At 46.7% G+C, this 16,722-nt stretch overlaps 1 protein-coding gene across 4 annotated transcripts; it reads left to right on the forward strand.

Annotated features, from left to right (window-relative positions):
* Window positions 1–5,407: 5,407 nt before the first annotated feature.
* Window positions 5,408–16,199, forward strand: LOC132335342 (basic proline-rich protein-like). 4 transcript variants are annotated; one of them, XM_059861797.1, is made up of 6 exons: window positions 5,408–5,580; window positions 10,259–10,443; window positions 10,962–11,089; window positions 11,775–12,045; window positions 12,274–12,492; window positions 13,073–16,199. In XM_059861797.1, the coding sequence occupies exon 6, from the start codon at window positions 13,314–13,316 to the stop codon at window positions 15,498–15,500; it is 2,187 nt and encodes a 728-aa protein (XP_059717780.1). In that variant the 5' UTR covers window positions 5,408–5,580; window positions 10,259–10,443; window positions 10,962–11,089; window positions 11,775–12,045; window positions 12,274–12,492; window positions 13,073–13,313; the 3' UTR covers window positions 15,501–16,199. The 4 variants fall into 4 exon arrangements, with proteins under 4 accessions (XP_059717780.1, XP_059717782.1, XP_059717779.1 ...); XM_059861799.1 differs by having other exon boundaries at window positions 11,775–11,841; XM_059861796.1 differs by lacking the exon at window positions 10,962–11,089.
* Window positions 16,200–16,722: the final 523 nt, after the last annotated feature.

A 16,722-nucleotide genomic window follows, 5' to 3' on the forward strand; every position in this document is an offset into this window, starting at 1 on the left:
AGAGAAGTTTGAGTCCACGGCTGTCTAGGAGTCAAATGATCAGGTCAGTACATTTATGTAACTCACAGATTCTCCAGACCACTTTGGGAACTGCTTTAACTGTGCCAGCCTTTCATTTCCCCCTTTCTCAGTGGTGATGTTTTCTGCCTGTAACAGCTCCCTGGGAATCAGTTTACACACGTGCCACCAAACACCTCCCTCACACAGAAGTGGCTCAGCATGTGCCAGCCCCAGCTCAGAACAGAGTGAGGGCTCCAGAACACAGCAGGAGTGGGGTGAGCTGGGCAGCTCCACTCTAAACCTGCCTGAGAAAGCTCCTGATGTTTGAGCTCTGCAGGAGACAGGATGTGTTTGTAAAGACATTCTGGGACTGGAGATGAGATCTGTTTCATGAATGAGGGGTATGATGAGGCCATTCTCCAAGAGGGAAGAAGAAACTAACAGAATAAAGCCTGCTGATGAGTTCAGATAGAACTGGGAAGTAGATTTGAAGAGATTTGCATGTTGTTTTCATAAGGCACAAAGAAACCAAGAAAAGAGGGAGAGTCATAAAATGAAGAGACAGCAAAGCTGAAGCCAGCACTGGGGGCAATCTGGTGGCTGAGTGTGTGAGGGAAGTGACCAAGCAGTCAGTCTGGGCATGTGTGTTAATGCCCTGGAAAGAGCAAGGACACCAAGGCAAAGGGAGGAAATGCCTCCTTGTTGATTCTCATGAATGGCTCTGTGTGGTCATAGCTTTGTCAATGCATCTTTCCTTAAAAAGAAAAACAGGCTTGGTGGAAATAAGAATGCAGTTGTGCTGAGAGATCCTGATCCATACTTAACCTTCACTGTTCCTAGGCATGGAGTGGGATAGGAAGAATTTTGTGCCTTCACTTTAACCATTGAATTTAGGCACTGCAATCTTCCCATGTGCTCAAAGAAGGAAAATAGCTGCTTGGGAAATGTCAGAAAGGCAAATCAGAGTATGTTATTTTGGCAATGTTTTGGCTCACCTAGGTGCTTGAAAAAAGCCTCATGTACCTTAGTTAGAGACCTCTTTACCTCTCCAAGGAACTACTGAAAATAGCAACACAATCAGAGGGCAAGAAAAACAGACTGGAGGGTTGCCAGAGGAAAAAAAAGCCAGAGTCCCATTATTTCTGTAGAGTTCATCCAAATCCTGGGGTTGTCCTCCATCTAAAGCCAAGCCATTTTGTTTATGTCACTTCTTTCACAGTTAATCTCTAGTGTATCTCAAGAATCAAACCAGGACCAGGGTTAATCCAAGACCACACCTAAATCTCAAAGCTGTAGATTTCTCACTGCTGAGCATAACCAGCATTGCAGGTCCTTATTAATAGATTTAGATCTTGAATATTTTCTTAGCTAGGATTTCTGGTTTATATTTTGGATTTGGATCTAAAAGGAGATAGTAGTATCAGGAGGGGTCTAGTTCAGTGTTATCACCCAGCAGGACTGCCCACTTATCTGTGATCAGTTCAGGTCAGGTGGTGGTCGTGCTGTTTGGAACAGGGTAGTACCAGCTATACAATGCTGGAAAAAAGGCTGTGATGCTTTGGAGTTGAAGGGAATGAGATGCAAAGTTTTAATAACATGAAACAATTTTTCAAGTGGTCTGTGGCCATTCTGGGAGCTGGTGGGTCTGTTGTTGCCTGAGTGCATTCCATACCTTTGTGTGCTCTTATTGTACCCTGACAGCCAGTGTGCCTGGGCTGGAAAGAGAGCCCAGGTTGGAGTATTTATAGCACAGCTATAGCTGGAAGATGCCCTTGAAGAAGTGGAGGGGACATGGAGACCTTCTGGCCTGCATAAGTAATGCTCCAAGCACAAACATGCCCATCACTGCACATCCAGACTTGGCTGGGGAAGGAAATGTGCTGTGACAGCTCAGGCACACAACTGGCAGCAAAACAACGCATTGTGTAAATGGGCCAGGGCAGAGTGGGTCTGAAAGCTGATTAGGTTTTGTATTTCCAAGTAATTAATAGTCATGACGAAGGTTTGCAAATGTTCTTAACACCATGGAGGCATCCCTAGGCCTGTTATAGAACCACACTTGGGCAGCTGCTGCCTTCTCTATGGGACCAAGGCTGGTTAGTGCTTTCTCTCTGTCACCAGTGACTGTGCAGGCTCAGTGGGCAGCACTGCAGAGACAATTTACCCCATAACTGTATGAGGCAGAGTCATGGCTCAAATGAAAGCCCAGACAAGGCAAGAATGCAAGAGAGAGGGGTGAGGCAGCAGAAATCCATCCTTTCTGTGGGGAGCTCAGGGAGTCACCTGGAGCTGTGTGTCCAGCCATGGGAGCTGGGCAGATATGTTCAGATCTGGGAGTTCTCTGTCTCATCAGATCTGCCACAGCAGAAGCTTCACATGAATCAGGACACATTTTGGTTTGTTTTCCCTCCTTTCACCAAGAAAATATAAGTAAACTGATATTTCTGATGGAGTTTATACATGGAGCTTCATCAGAGTGAGGCTTGAGAGTTCAGATCCCTGGAGGCAGAGAGTAGGAAGGGCAAGAAAGCTGGGGATGCAAAGCCTGTCATTTCCTACAGCCACACTGACTGGAGCTCCCTTGTCATCTTTCCTTTATTTGCTCTGGCATAAAGTGATCCCAGAGTAGGTATTAATGACTAGGCTGAACAGCTAAAAAAAGTAATTGGCTTTTCATATTTTAGTAAAGTGTGCCTGTATTTCAAGTTGTGTGTATTTTGTACTGTCTCTGACCTACCAGCCTTTGTAATTGATATTTTTGGGTAGTAAATTCACTTTTTATCATGCCAGGATTGGTTTTTCATCTAACCAGTTGCTGAGGTTTCAGTAAGCATGGCAGCATTGGGAGGGGAATGCTGTCAACAGTTTAAAGGTACTAAGATTAGGAGTTTGTGTGACCTCCTCATTAATAGACCACAAGTTCCATTCAGTGTTTCCTACATGAGAACCTGTGAGTGTGAGAACCTGTGGTTGAATATTGTACTTTCTAATTTAGATGCTCAGTTGCTGATAAATCCACAATACCCATGAGTGGTCTACCCAGTGTTCAGTTGCATGAAGGTTCAATTTGATTTTCAGTGTGAATGCAGCTGACCATTTTTCAGGCATGGCATCTTGGTTTCAGTTTTCTTTTTTTTCCCCCTGAAATTTTCTAGTCTCAGAAATAACTTCTCTAGTCTGATAATTATAGCTCATGAAAAAGGTGTCTTCCTTTGAATGTCTTTCTAGACTGAACTCTTTCAGTTCCTTGTAAAAATAATAGATAGAAAAAACTTAGGAGTAGATATGTAATTAGCTCTGAGATGACTGATCAGTGGGAATTAGAGCACATCAGAGGTACCAGCAGTGGCCCAACAGGAAGGAAAAAGAGGAGTTGGGTCACTCTTTTTGCACCATGTTAATTTATTTTATTTATTTTTCTGAACTGGGAGAACTGTAAACTGTGTGCAGTACTTCAGTCCTTGTAGCTCTGCTGGGTTCCTCGTGGGTGAGACACTCACCCCACTACAGGGCTGTACCAGCAGGGACAGAGCATCATGGAATGGTTTGGGTTGGAAGGGACCTTAAAGCTCATCTCATTCCAGCCCTGCCATGGGCAGAGACACCTTCCACTATCCCAGGCTGCTCCAAGCCCTGTCCAACCTGGCCTAGGACACTGCCAGGGATGGGGCAGGATGGCCAAACATCTGTCTGTGGGTGATGCCATCTGGGCAGGCCAAACCTTAGGGTGTTTTACCTAGAGCAAGTGCTTTGGGAACACTTTCCTTCTTGTTTGGAAAGGGGGCTGGAGTCTCTGGGGTCTCTGTGAGCTGAGCTGAGAACCACAGCACATGCTGGTGGCACACTGTTGTTGGAGCTGACTGGCAACACCCCTACGCCACAGGGACACCAGGGGTCCCCTCCCATCTGCAGTGAGTCCATTTGGCTGTGAAATATTTGCACTTAGGCTACAATCTTGGTGGCGAGACACCTTTCACCTGCAAGGTCTGCCCCTGCTGAGGCCACACTTGCAGAATAAGCAATGAGCACTTAGACCTCTGTGGGAATGAGGACTGGAAGGATTCTGGTTTGATGGCAGTGGGACATAGCCTGGATCTTCCTGGCCTTTCAGCCCCCAGTTGGTCCTGTGCTCTTTCCCAGCACAGTAAGCTCAGACATGGTCAAGGGACCCTGCAGAGGAGGGTGAAGTGGGGGAGTTTGATATTCCACTTCTCAGGGGCTACTGACAAGGATTGTCTTTCTCTCCCCCTTCCACATCTATAAAACAACTGCTCCCATGGACTTTGAATTTCATTACTGGGAATATGTTTTATAATAGCTCCTGACATTTCTTTCTCAACTGTTAATTTAGTTGAGCTCTCTGCTGTACAGGCTAATGCTTCAGTGTGGAGGCAGTGGAAAATCATTTAATAAAACTTAACGCTGCTTTCATTTCATGGCTGTTATTATCGAATATTAGTCACTGCTGAGAATCATTCCTTGAACAGTTTGTTCTTATCATCTGGCTAATGCAGAATGCATTTGGCTATCACCCCTTTGAAATGCAGCAGCATCTTGGGTGGTAAAGGAAGGCAGCTTTCATTTTGTTCAGTTGTGTATCTTGAAAGCAGTTGTGGTCTTAACAAACAGGAGTTATTGTAATTTCTGTGTCTTCTCTGGTAGTTCAGCATAAAAGATGAAGTTTTAGCTGAAGTTTCATGAAAGGACACCAGAGTTGAAAAAATTGTGAGTGGTTCTGTTACCAGTGAAACTTGTTTCACCAAAAGTGTATATGCTTGGTTCAGTCAAAGTTAAGAAATGTTTTCTTGCTGTTGGGTCAGAAATACCCTTTGCCTTCTATTAATGTGAATTGATAAGAGCTGGGAAGAACAGATCCACACCTTGCAGAGCTTTGTATGTGTGTTTATATACAGGTACTGACGACTACAGTTCTGCTGCCTATTTATATGAACAAAACTCCATTCAAAACACTTTCAAGACCAGTAATGTTTGCAGGATAGACTGAAACCCTTTAATAACGTTTATTTTCTCCTTATATTCATTGGGTAATAAGGATGTGTGCTACCAGTGTTACTCTGGGGAAAAACCAGTGCTTTCCACCTGTGGTATTCTATGGAAAGGGGTGTAGCTGTCTCATCCAGCCACCCTGCTCTCTCAGGGCAGAACAACACTGTGGTTCATGTTAGAGTCTAGATCAGTGGAAATAACAACCCTCAAACAGATTTTAACACCTGGGAGATGTTTCAAAATATACCTGGCTTTGCCATGTTTTTTTTTATTAATCTCCTATTATGAATGCTGTTTTCCATTCAGACAAAATCAAAGTTTTCTGTGCTTGATGCTGATATGTATTCCACCCAAATGGCACACAGCAAGCAGCACTATTTATACTATTTCTTTTCTACAGCTTGGATAAATTCGAAGAACCTGGTCTGTGCTGTCAGCTGTGGTAGGATCAAACCTGGTTCACCAGGAGACATAAAGAGGTTTGGAAGGATCTTTGGGAACACCTGAAGCCCTCAAAGCACACACATGAATTCAGTTGGATGGGATGGTTCTTACAGTCTCATGGATCAAAATGTCAGTGGTGAAGGAGAAAGTGCCACTGGTGGTTGGTTTGTTTGTTTGTTTGATATTTGTGTTTTAAGGATGGCTAATTCTGTCAGAGCTGTGTACAAGCCGACGCTGCAGGGTCTTCCTGAGGAGATGCTTATTGTAGCGGCGGCGAGCCAGCCCAGCCTGTCTCCATCACAGCTTTCCCTGTGCTTTCCCTCACATGCACCATCAATATCAACATGGGAACCCTGCATTTTCTTTCTGCTGTGTGGGTGTCTTGAGTCACCTCTCCCTGTGGGTGTCTGGCAATGAGGTTTTCTTACCCTCACAGCATCCTTTGTGCCTCCGCGTGAAGGACAATGTCCTCTCTGTGTAAATCAGGAGTCTGCGTGTTCAGGGCACTTGCTGAGAAGGCAGCAAAACTTAGCTAAAGCAGAAGAAATTTCCTGTTATTTCCAAGGTCATCCTCACTCAAAATTTGCTTAAACATTAATTATTTGCTAAATGTTAAAAGGGCTTTTACAGAAGCATCATGGACTCTTGAGCTGGAATTTTCCCCATCTGGCAGAAACTGGTCCTTCCCAAAATTTTATCCAAGATGTATTGCCATTTCATGAGTCAGATAGAAAACCTGATCTTGTAAGAGAACTAAATCCCTTGTCACTCAATTTCAGTTAATTTCTATTTGGAGTAAGATGTATGGGAAGAGGGAATATCTTTAATTGTCACATTTAAAAGAATAGGCAAACTTTTGGGTGCACAAGTGTTTCTGAGGGGACAATGTAACTTGTAGGAGAGCTGTGTCTACGTGCCAGGCTGATTTCTCTTCTCTCCTTGCACCCATTCTTAAGACTCATCTCAAAGAATTACATTCCCTCTTCCTTTCCTACCTCATCTCAAGGAACTGCCATTGTTTTCCTCTTGTGCCCAACTCTTTCACCTCTTTTTCTTCCCTCCCTCTGTGCTCCACAGAGCTAAGTCTACTGGGAGTTACCCAGGGAAACTTTGAGGATGTGATTCTGCTCAGACTGAATCAGAGGCTCACAGGCATCTTTGGGTTGTGCTGGTTTCCATGTCTCAAATCTTGCTTCTGTCTGAGCTGTGCAGGCTGTGCACCTGTTAGCTGGGCACTGGAGATCCTGGGTTCCCAGAGGCAGTCAGTGCTGGACTGGGATCCATTTAGGATAAACACATCTCTGGACATGTAAAATGGGATCACTGCAGTGTTATTTTAAAGGTCAGCCTGCTAGATTTGCACAGCAGCCCTGGGAGTGACTGCCTGCCTCATGTGATTTATGTGGACCAGGCGTGTGGCCAAAAACTGATAATGCTGATTGAAAAAGATGGGGAAGGTGTATCCTAACACTGCAAATACTGAACCTCTTACATTTATAATCTTATTAAAAAAGGGAAATTTAGTAGGAAAATTGGTCACATACTCAATGATAGAGATTTATGAGAATTTTTAACAATTTCAAAGCAAACCCTCACCCTTGTGGGAATCAGACATCTGTGGGGGTAAGGCCAGCTTTTTGTTCTGATTAATGTAATACAAATGCAAATAACATTAAGATTTAAAATTCAGGCAGCTGAACTGCAACCCTAAGCAAATCATCTGCAAAACCATTAGAAGGATTTGGTTTCTTCAAATTCTGAAAGCATTCACAGTTTTTTTCAATGGGAGAAGGGAGGTTTCAAAAAAATAAGAGGGTTAAAAAGCACCATGGTGGATTTTGAAGGGGGCTGTGAGCAGTTATCCATCTCAGAAATACTTATTCAACAATAGGTATCAGGGTCAGATGATTTATACCTGCCCCAAATCCCATTAACACAGACATTACATATTAGAAAATTCCCTTTTGTAGATATAATCAAATAACAGTAAATAATCAACAAAGAAAAAGAGCAAGGATTAAATTCACTCATCATAGCTAGCACATCTGTAGCAAATCCAGAGAAAGGAAAAAATAAAAGGGAGGGAAAACAACCATTTTCATCATCTTGTACGTGTTCCTAATTTATTACTGTGCACATGAAGGGTGAGTATCAGTATTATAGCTGGAAGTAGAGAGAAATGACAAAGCAGAGGGCAACATTTTCCTCATCTTGCAATGGTTCTGAGGCTTGTCAGGGGCTCAGGATGGGCCTGAAGGTGCAGTCTGGCCATGCAGCCCCACAGTGCTCCAGTCAGAGCTCATCGGGTGAACTATACCTGTGGCTGTCCATTCCCAGACTCATTTTGAGGTCTGCCAGTGTTATGGCAGAGAATTTTGTCCTCTCTGCATGACTTTGTATGATGCATCCCCAGCAGCAGCCAGCTCCCAGAAGCACAGCCTGCCCCAGAGTGCCCCAAGGACTGCAGGAGGAGAGGAGAGGCTGCAGAGGAGGCTCCTTGCTCACACCACAGGGGTTTGAGCTCTGCCTTGCACCACCTGCACATGGACTGGAGGATTCCCTGAAACAGAGAGGACTGAGTGAGGGTTTGCACAACAGCCCCAAATGTAATTTCATTAACCTGCTCTCTGGTAAAATCCAGTACAGCTCATTTGGTTCTGGATATTTCTTCCTAGACCTAATTTTTACTGCTGTAATAGTTTTGATCCACTTGGTCACAGTTAAATCTCTCTTTATTAGGACTTCAGCATTTGTTTGTTTCTTTGCTAAGCATCCTCTCTTAAGTATGGCAGCATACTGCAAAGTGGTTTTAAATAACTAGACCTGTAGCCATTCCAGTAAAGGAACTAGGAATGCTTTATGGAGCAAAACATTGTTTTCATTGTGTTTTTCCAATTACTTTGTAATTCATAAGGTTCAGTAGCTCACAATGGGTCTCCCAGCCATTATTGCAAATTTGCACAGTTCTGCTGTAGGTAAATTACAGGATACAGAACTCCAGCAAGAAAAGAAGCTGCTTTACTTTCTGCCAAGCCTTCCTTCCCCTTGACTTTCTCCTGCCTCTCTGTGTTCTCTTTGTTCTGCTCTGGCTCCAAGGAATGAGTTTCTGGGTACTGCTGTTGGATGCTTCAGAGGGCTTCCTGGAAAATCAGTGAGATGGGACTTGAAACACTTTCTGATCTGTGAGAGCCTTTTTCAGCTGTTAGGAGGAACAGCCCCACAAATTCCTATGGCTCTTCAGGAAGTAGCTACTTTTACTCAGCTGCCTGGAGCAGGAAAGGAGTCAGGTGTCCCTGGGTCTGTCCTGCGCTGTGTTTAGCAGGGGCAGCTGGGATAAAGTTTCTATCCTTCCTGGCAAACTGTGGACCTTGGGGAGAAACAAGCCTGTTCATCTTCTTTTCCCCCTTCGTTTTTTCTCTGTGCTCTCCTTTACCTCTCCCTCTGCCCTGTCCTTCTCTGAGCTGTGTGTGCTGTTTAAACTCCTCCTGCTGCTCCACTGATTGTTTCAGCAACAAACAATGGCCCTGTGGAGAGATCAGCAGGAGCCACTTTATCTGCTGAGGGGAGATTACCACAGTATAGCAAGGAAGGAAAAGTTTGTCTGGAGGAGCAAACAGTAGTAAACAACCACCTTTGCAAACCACCTCAGGACTGCAGAGTCCCAGAGAAGAGGTGAAGCCTCTGAGACCCCTCTCTATAGCCCAGGCAGAGTGCACTTTCATGAGCTCAGGTTCAAAGGACAGATTTGGACTTTGCTTCTCCACACTCTGTGTGTCTGTCCATTCCTCCTGAAAGCTTCTGGCACTGTCAGACAGTTTCACCAGTTTGATAGAGGGATGGTGGCTTACAGATGTGGCTCCTGTCAGATTCACAGCCTCAAATGGGCAGTGAAATCCCTGCTGCCTGAGGTGAGGAGAAGATGCCACAGAGCCAGGTCTCCCTTGATGCTGGAGGGTCCAGCTGGATTTTGTGAGTGCCCCAGGCACAGAGAAAGCTCCCACTGAAGTTTGTACCTTCCCAGACCTGAGGAATTTTGTAGAGCTCCAGATATGGATGACAGGGATGCTTCTTGTTCTAGCTATGTGAGTTCCCAAACACTGCACAGTGTCCAGTGCAATCAGTCCAACTTGCCATGAGGCTTCACTGGCCAGTGCAGAGGATCCATGGAGGCAATGGATGGGAAAGAAATGCCAACCCAGCAGCAAGAAGGGAGACTTTGAACAGGGCAGCACTGAGAGAAGCACTGGAATATGGCAATGGAACATTTAACATCAATAGAGAAGAGCACTTCTGGCTGGGGTCCAGGTGAAGGTGGCTCAAGGCTCTGAGGTGGAACCGGGTGTTTATGTCCAGCAGGACATGCCAGAAGAGAATGGAAATACTTCTTCTGTTTCATCACATTTCTCAGGAAAAAACAGAGGGTAAAGCAATGCTGAAATCCTCCGAGGAAGTTGGAAAAGCATTTATTGTCTCCAAAACATGAAAACAAAAACTAACAGATGAAAACTGATCTATTTCACCTGCTTGCATCTTTAATGTCTAGATTTTACAAAGCCTTTTCTAAGAGAGTGGCTCTTGCTTGATTGCTTCTAGTCCTGTCCACTACCAAAGATTAAATCTTTACAGACTTGGGCTGGAAACTTCACAGAAATTGCTGATGAAGCAAAATAAAAATGGGGGAAGGGGAGTAAACATAAACTAACTGTGTTAAGTGTCTGTCTCTGAAGGGTCATAAAGTCTATTTTGGAAAGCTCAGCTGTAAGTCTAAGCATCAGGGTTGCTTTAAGTAACGCAGCTTATTTTACAGGAGCTTTAAAGCAGCTTGGAAAAGAACAGGAGAATTGCTCCTGTTGCTGAAGGTCTCCAGGACAGGACACACTGTCTCTCTCCTGTGCTAGTGCAGGGATGTGCCATGAGCACTGCAGCACTCAGCTGCTTCCAGCCTGTGGAATAACTGATGGATAACACAAGAGAGGAGTCCCTGTGAGTGGGGTAAGGACTCTGTTACCATTGTTTTTTATATTTACAGAAACATGACATTCTGAGCAAAGAATGAGGCTCATGTGGAAGCCCTTTCTTTCTCGCCCTTAGATTTTCAGTTCTCATTTATTCTTCGGTCCTTAGAGAGGGATCTGTGTGTTTACTGGAAAAATTCTGGCTCTTAATCAGAACAGCTCAGCTAGTGACAGTAAATTTGATAGCTGTACCCATGAGATATCGTGGTTATTTATTACAGGCTCACTGATAGCAAAATGTTTGGATAACAGTAATAATAATTAGAGGCACTTAATCCCTTTTTGTTGTAGTAACTGCTCAGGGCTGCATGCTCCAGGATGTGAACAATTGTTCATATTGCATGAGGCTGAGTTTTAATACCTTTCTGGGTGAACCATATTTATTTCAAGATAATACAGCTTTTCACTCAGCAATTCCACTGATTATCTCAAGCATATGCCACATACTGTCATCCCAAAAGGTTAAGTCCTAACTCCTACTTATTCTCCCCCCAGGGATGTCAGCATTGAGATGCAATGTTTCAGGAGATTCTGCTTTCCAGCAACCTGCTTAAATCCCTCTGCAGAGCTGGAAAATCCACAGTTATTATGGGTTCCCAAGGGCCAGATCCTGAGATGTGAAGGTATTTTTGGGGTAGGGCTGTTTGAGAGGAGGCTGTCACCCCTGCTGGGTGGCAGCCCAGGCTCTAGCTCACTACAAGGCACTGCAAGCAGCTGCCTGCTAATGGTAACTCTAATTAATTTGAACATCTTTCCAGACCAGTTCACGGGCTGTACAGACCTCAGATAATTCACGTGTGCATGTGTAGGGCTGCATGGACCAGCCCAGTGGGTGCTGATGTCCAAGGGGATGTTGATACATCCCTTTGGAGCACAGCCCACCCTGGAGTGTAGTCTGCAGTCCTGACACAGCACATGGAGCTGATGAGGATGTGTAAACATGTGTCCATCTGCTGAGGAGCAATTTAAGTGTGGTTGTAGAGCCTCTAAGATGAGGGTGACACTGCTGTTGGGAAGATAGACTAGACATCATCAGCATGCTGGTTGTAGCAGCATTTGGCTACTAGCACATCAAAAGATACTGTATACTGAACATAATTAAATATCCAATTACAAATATTCAATAAATTGGGACTTTCAGTTCCAGTGATAGCTTATTTCCCTAAATGAAAGCCCTGAGATTAAAAAAAATTATCCTGATATAGAAAATGTACCATGCTTTTCAAAACACTATGGAAACCATTCCTTACCCTTTCAGTAAAATGTAGTCTACTGAACACACCATATTTTTCCTTTTCTCCATTTTAGCACTGACAGGTGGATAATAGAAATGTTCTGGACAGTCAGAGTGCTGCTGGAGATGACATATGAGAGGGTGAGTGAGCAGCTCTGTTCCTTCATGACAGATCTCCTCTGCAGGACCAAGAGGCAGATTTAAACTCCCTGCTGAAGGGTCCTGGCCAGGAAAGCCATTTGAGAGTATCTACTGCTCAGTATTCAACACATCAGCAAAACCCAGTTTTTCCTATTCATTCTGGAAGAGGAGGAATGACTGTTCCACACTGCCCTGGGTTTGCAGGTTTGTATCTGTTCAGGGCCAAAGTGACATCAGCATAAACTCTGTCAGGTTTGTTTTTATGAGTTGTCTGAGCACAGGCAGTTCTTTGGTGCAATAACTGCTTTTCACCTGCTTGTCTCAAAATTTGCCTGTTTTCCCAGAAAATCACTGCTGGAGTGTATTTGAGGAGGGCTTACCTTCTGTGTAACAGCTGAGATCAAAGAACCTTTACATGTGCTTGCTTTTAAGCTTCCCTGAATCCAGAGCTGGGCAGGGAGAGGCAAGAAGAAGAGGCAACTCTGGAAGATTGAGACAGTCGATCCAGTGCTGGAAAAGTGTTCCCAGGTCTTTTCCCAAGGAGCAAAATCTGACAATGTGGCTGTTTCCTGCTCCTGGAAAAGCTCTCTGTGTGTCCAGCACAGAGCCACATGCAGTCCCTAACTCATTGCCTGGCCATGGATCGCCAAGGTGAGATACCCTCTGTGTCAGGATTGTGAACATGCCTAGAAACACACAATATGTTTTTTTGTCTAAAGCCTGGGCATAAACCTCTATCCTAAATGTGGTTAAAAGTGGCTTAGGGAATTTTTTTCACATGCTAGCAATGCCCTGGGCAGTAACCTGGCCCAGGCTGTGCCCAGTCACCAGTCAGGGCTGGGGGGCTGCAGGCAGCATGGGGCACTGCCTGGGCCTAGTTCTGCTCTCCAGCTTGGCATAACATCCTCACTGTGTCACCGACATGTTTTAGGAAAAATCCTTTCCTTAGGATTTTTCCCTCCTGAGAAGCTGAGAGGCCTCAGGAACAAACTGTAAACAATTCTTATCTGCTGCTGTGGAATGCAACAGGGAGAATCTGTGATTGGACTCATCTGGTTGTTTAGAATTAACGCCCAATCACAGTTCACCTGTCCAGACTGTCTTGGTCCGAGACAAGCCTTTGTTATTCCTTCCTTTCCTATTCTTAGCTTAGCCTTCTGATGAAATCCTTTCTCTTCTGTTCTTTTAGTATAGTTTTAATATATTTTCTATCATAAAATAATAAACCTAGCTTGCTGATACATGGAGTCAACTTTCTCGTCTCTTCCTTCATCCTGGGACCCTTGTGGACAATACTACAAATGGTGACCCCGAGTGAAAAAAGGAGCACCACCACAGAAGGTGAACACCGAGGACAGAACTGACAGATGGTGCCTCGAGTGAAGGAATCACCACAATTGGACCCTGAGTGAGGAAGAATTCTTCATTTGGCTGGCCGCAGGGAGAACCTTTTGAAAAGTCTCCGAGACAAGATGTCCAGAAGTCTTTGCAGCACAGAGCAGTCTGCCGAAGCCCAGAGGACACTGTCACAAGGTACTGTTTACACTTCCCTTCCTGAAAATGCTTCCCTTCTTACAAGGCAGATTCGGATCTGGACAAGGGTGCCTACGGAGGCGGAGGTTCCATTCTCTCCCTCAGAGGAGAAACTTATTGGCCTCTGGCAAAAATGGGGTCATGAGGACAGAATTCCTATGCTGAAGATACATTTCTATGAGTTTTTCAGGTGGGCAAAGCACCATGGCTTTTTCACTGATGTGCTGTATGCCCTTGATTCATACATATGGGAATGCATGGAATTCATTATCCGAGACCTTTTTTACCGGGGACTTGGATTTCCTCGGGTTTATCCGTCATTCAGAACTCTCTTCCCAGTTTTGAAACGGAAAGCGTCTACATATCAGTGGATTGCGGATTGCCGAGGTATGTCTCCCTTCTCGCTGGCGCTGGCAAGAGGGGAACCAGTGCAAATCCACAGCCTGCAGGTTCCCAGCCCCCCCGAATCGCGGCGGGGGGGCGAAGTTTTGCCCGCGACAGAAGAAAAGTTTTTTTCTGCGCCTTTGGAGCATGCTCCGACGGAACCGCCTCCCCCGCCTTGCTGCTCTCAGGGGGGAGGTGAGTTGGCTCCACCGCCCGAGCCGGAGCCGCGGGCCCCACCCCAACCCGCCCCGCAGGAGGTGCCAGTCCCCGCGGCCCCTCCCGCGGCCCCGCCTCAGCCCGGACCGGACCCGTCGCCTCCAGCGGAGTTTGTCGGCGTTCCCGTGGCAGAAGCACCGCCTCCCGCGGCTTCGCCCGAGTTGCTAGGCGACGCACTCGACAGCAATCGCCAAGAGCTCGCGACTGCGCTGCCGCTCCCGAAGCAAAGTGAGACAACAGTGCAGGCGGCACCGGTGGGCCCCGGCCCCGCGCCCCTGCCGCCCCCCGCGGCTGTCCCGCCGCCTCCCGTGTCGGCTCCGCCGGCTTTGCTGTCTGCGCCCGCGATGCAGCTTCCGGTACCCGGAGAAGACGCGGCTGCTGTCCCCAGCCCGGCGGGGGTCGATGCCGCGCTGCCCGCGCCGGTCGAATCCGCGTTCGACCCTCCAGCAGAGCCCGTGAGGGCTCCGAGCGCGGCGGCTCCGCCTTTGCCTGCCATGCCAGTGGAGGAGGCTGAGGTTGAGAACCACCAAGCGGAACCGTCATTGGAGTCGCCCGTGGCCCCGCCGCTCCCCGCGGCGGCCACCGCGGCGCCTGCGATCAGCCTGGATTCCCCCCCGAGCTTTTCGGGCTGTCCCGAGGCTGCCCCTGCGGGGGGAGCTGGGACAGGGGAAGGGGATGCCGGTCTGCCCCTCACGGAGGGGGTTGTGGCTCGACAGCTGATTGCGGGCTCAGCCCGTCTGCCTGCTTTCAAACTCAGCGTTTTTCGCGGGCCGGTTCGGGTTTGGTTCGGAGGTTCCCGTTGGGGGTTGGAATGCCTGACTCCCCCTGCGCACCCCAGCACCGTCGGGGAGGTGGCTCCTGAGCCTTCTGCTTCTGGTCCCCAGCCCGCAGGGAGTGGGGGTGGTACCGAGGGGCAGAAAGGAGGAACACCTTTTGCATTTGCGTTGCAGAGGCAGGAGAAACAGTGGAAAGTGAGCGTCGCTCAATTGCTCTGGGGACAAAGCACCCCCAGATCTAGGGTGATGATCCCTGGGAAAGCTTCTCTTCCCCAGCTGCTGGTGTGCACCGGTTCAGAGGGGATGAAGCGTTCGGTCACTCGTGCTGCCCAGGCATTGGCAGCAGAGTGCCGGGTTGTGAGACCACAGAGCCCGCTCCGCGGGCCGGGTCTGGGCCGTTTGGCTCGGTTCCCTGGGCCAGGGCCTCCGCCCGGCCAGCGGCTGTTTGGTTCGGGGGCTTTGCTTCCCCCGTCAGGACCTGGGCCACCGTTCTGTAGGCCAGGTCTGGGATCCCTGATCCTTCCACGAGGACCTGGACCACCGTTCTGTAGGCCAGGTCTGGGATCCCTGATCCTTCCACGAGGACCTGGACCACCGTTCTGTAGGCCAGGTCTGGGGTCCCTGTTCCTTCCACGAGGGCCAGGGCCCCCGCAGAGCCTCAGTGGCTCCTCTCTGCTGCTGCTCTTTCGTCAAAAAAAAAAAAAAAAAAAAAAAAAAAAAAAAAAAAAAAATTTAAATAAAAAGAGTTGAAAGAGCTAGCAGCTCAAAAAGCATTGAAAAGCCAAGCAAGCCTGTTTCAGGACAAAAAGGGACTTTCAGCAATGTCAGAGAGGAACATCTTCAGTTTGGACTTTCCCTGAAACTCAGCTGTTTGGACTTGAAGCAATGAACTTTCTTTTCATTGTTTTTGCATTTTCTTATATCTTAAGATTGTTTTGGTGTGTGATGTAATTTGATGTTTTGCAGGTGAAGAATTTCCCTGACGGTTCCACATCAGCACTGATTGATGTTTTGATTGGCAACATTAAGCCTCTCAGGTGCTTGTTCTTTCCTCTGCATGGCCCAGCAGATGAAATTGCAAACACTTTTCCTTTTAATTTATTTAAAATAAAAAGGGTGAGATGTCACCGACATGTTTTAGGAAAAATCCTTTCCTTAGGATTTTTCCCTCCTGAGAAGCTGAGAGGCCTCAGGAACAAACTGTAAACAATTCTTATCTGCTGCTGTGGAATGCAACAGGGAGAATCTGTGATTGGACTCATCTGGTTGTTTAGAATTAACGCCCAATCACAGTTCACCTGTCCAGACTGTCTTGGTCCGAGACAAGCCTTTGTTATTCCTTCCTTTCCTATTCTTAGCTTAGCCTTCTGATGAAATCCTTTCTCTTCTGTTCTTTTAGTATAGTTTTAATATATTTTCTATCATAAAATAATAAACCTAGCTTGCTGATACATGGAGTCAACTTTCTCGTCTCTTCCTTCATCCTGGGACCCTTGTGGACAATACTACAAATGGTGACCCCGAGTGGAAAAAGTTTGGAGCTGTTCAGGGAAGTGGGAAGGAACACAGAGCTCCTGGGTGGGGGTTTGTGCCCACAGGGAGCTGTGGTGTGCCCTTGAGTCCAGGTGTGCCCATGCAGAGCCCCAGGTGTGGGCACAAAGCTCTGGCATCTTGTGGCACTGGGGTACACCTGATTGCTCTGACCATGCAGGGGCCACCAGGTCATGTGTTTGTGGCTATTGCTACTTTTGTTGGAAAAGCAGAACTGTCATGTCTCATTTGGGTAATGCCTTGCAAGCCTCAAATTGTACATGAAATCCATGGTGAAAAGCAGTTCAAAATTCTGTGCCTGAGTGTATCCTGTGCCCTAGAAACTGTTAAACCCTTTCATGTAGTGACAGGAGTTTAGCATATCTGCAGAGAGGGAGACTGCTGCTGGTTCAGCAATAGATTAGTTGATGTAAAAAGCTAA

This window comes from Haemorhous mexicanus, chromosome 17, assembly GCF_027477595.1.
Source record: "Haemorhous mexicanus isolate bHaeMex1 chromosome 17, bHaeMex1.pri, whole genome shotgun sequence".
Lineage (NCBI taxonomy): Eukaryota > Metazoa > Chordata > Aves > Passeriformes > Fringillidae > Haemorhous > Haemorhous mexicanus.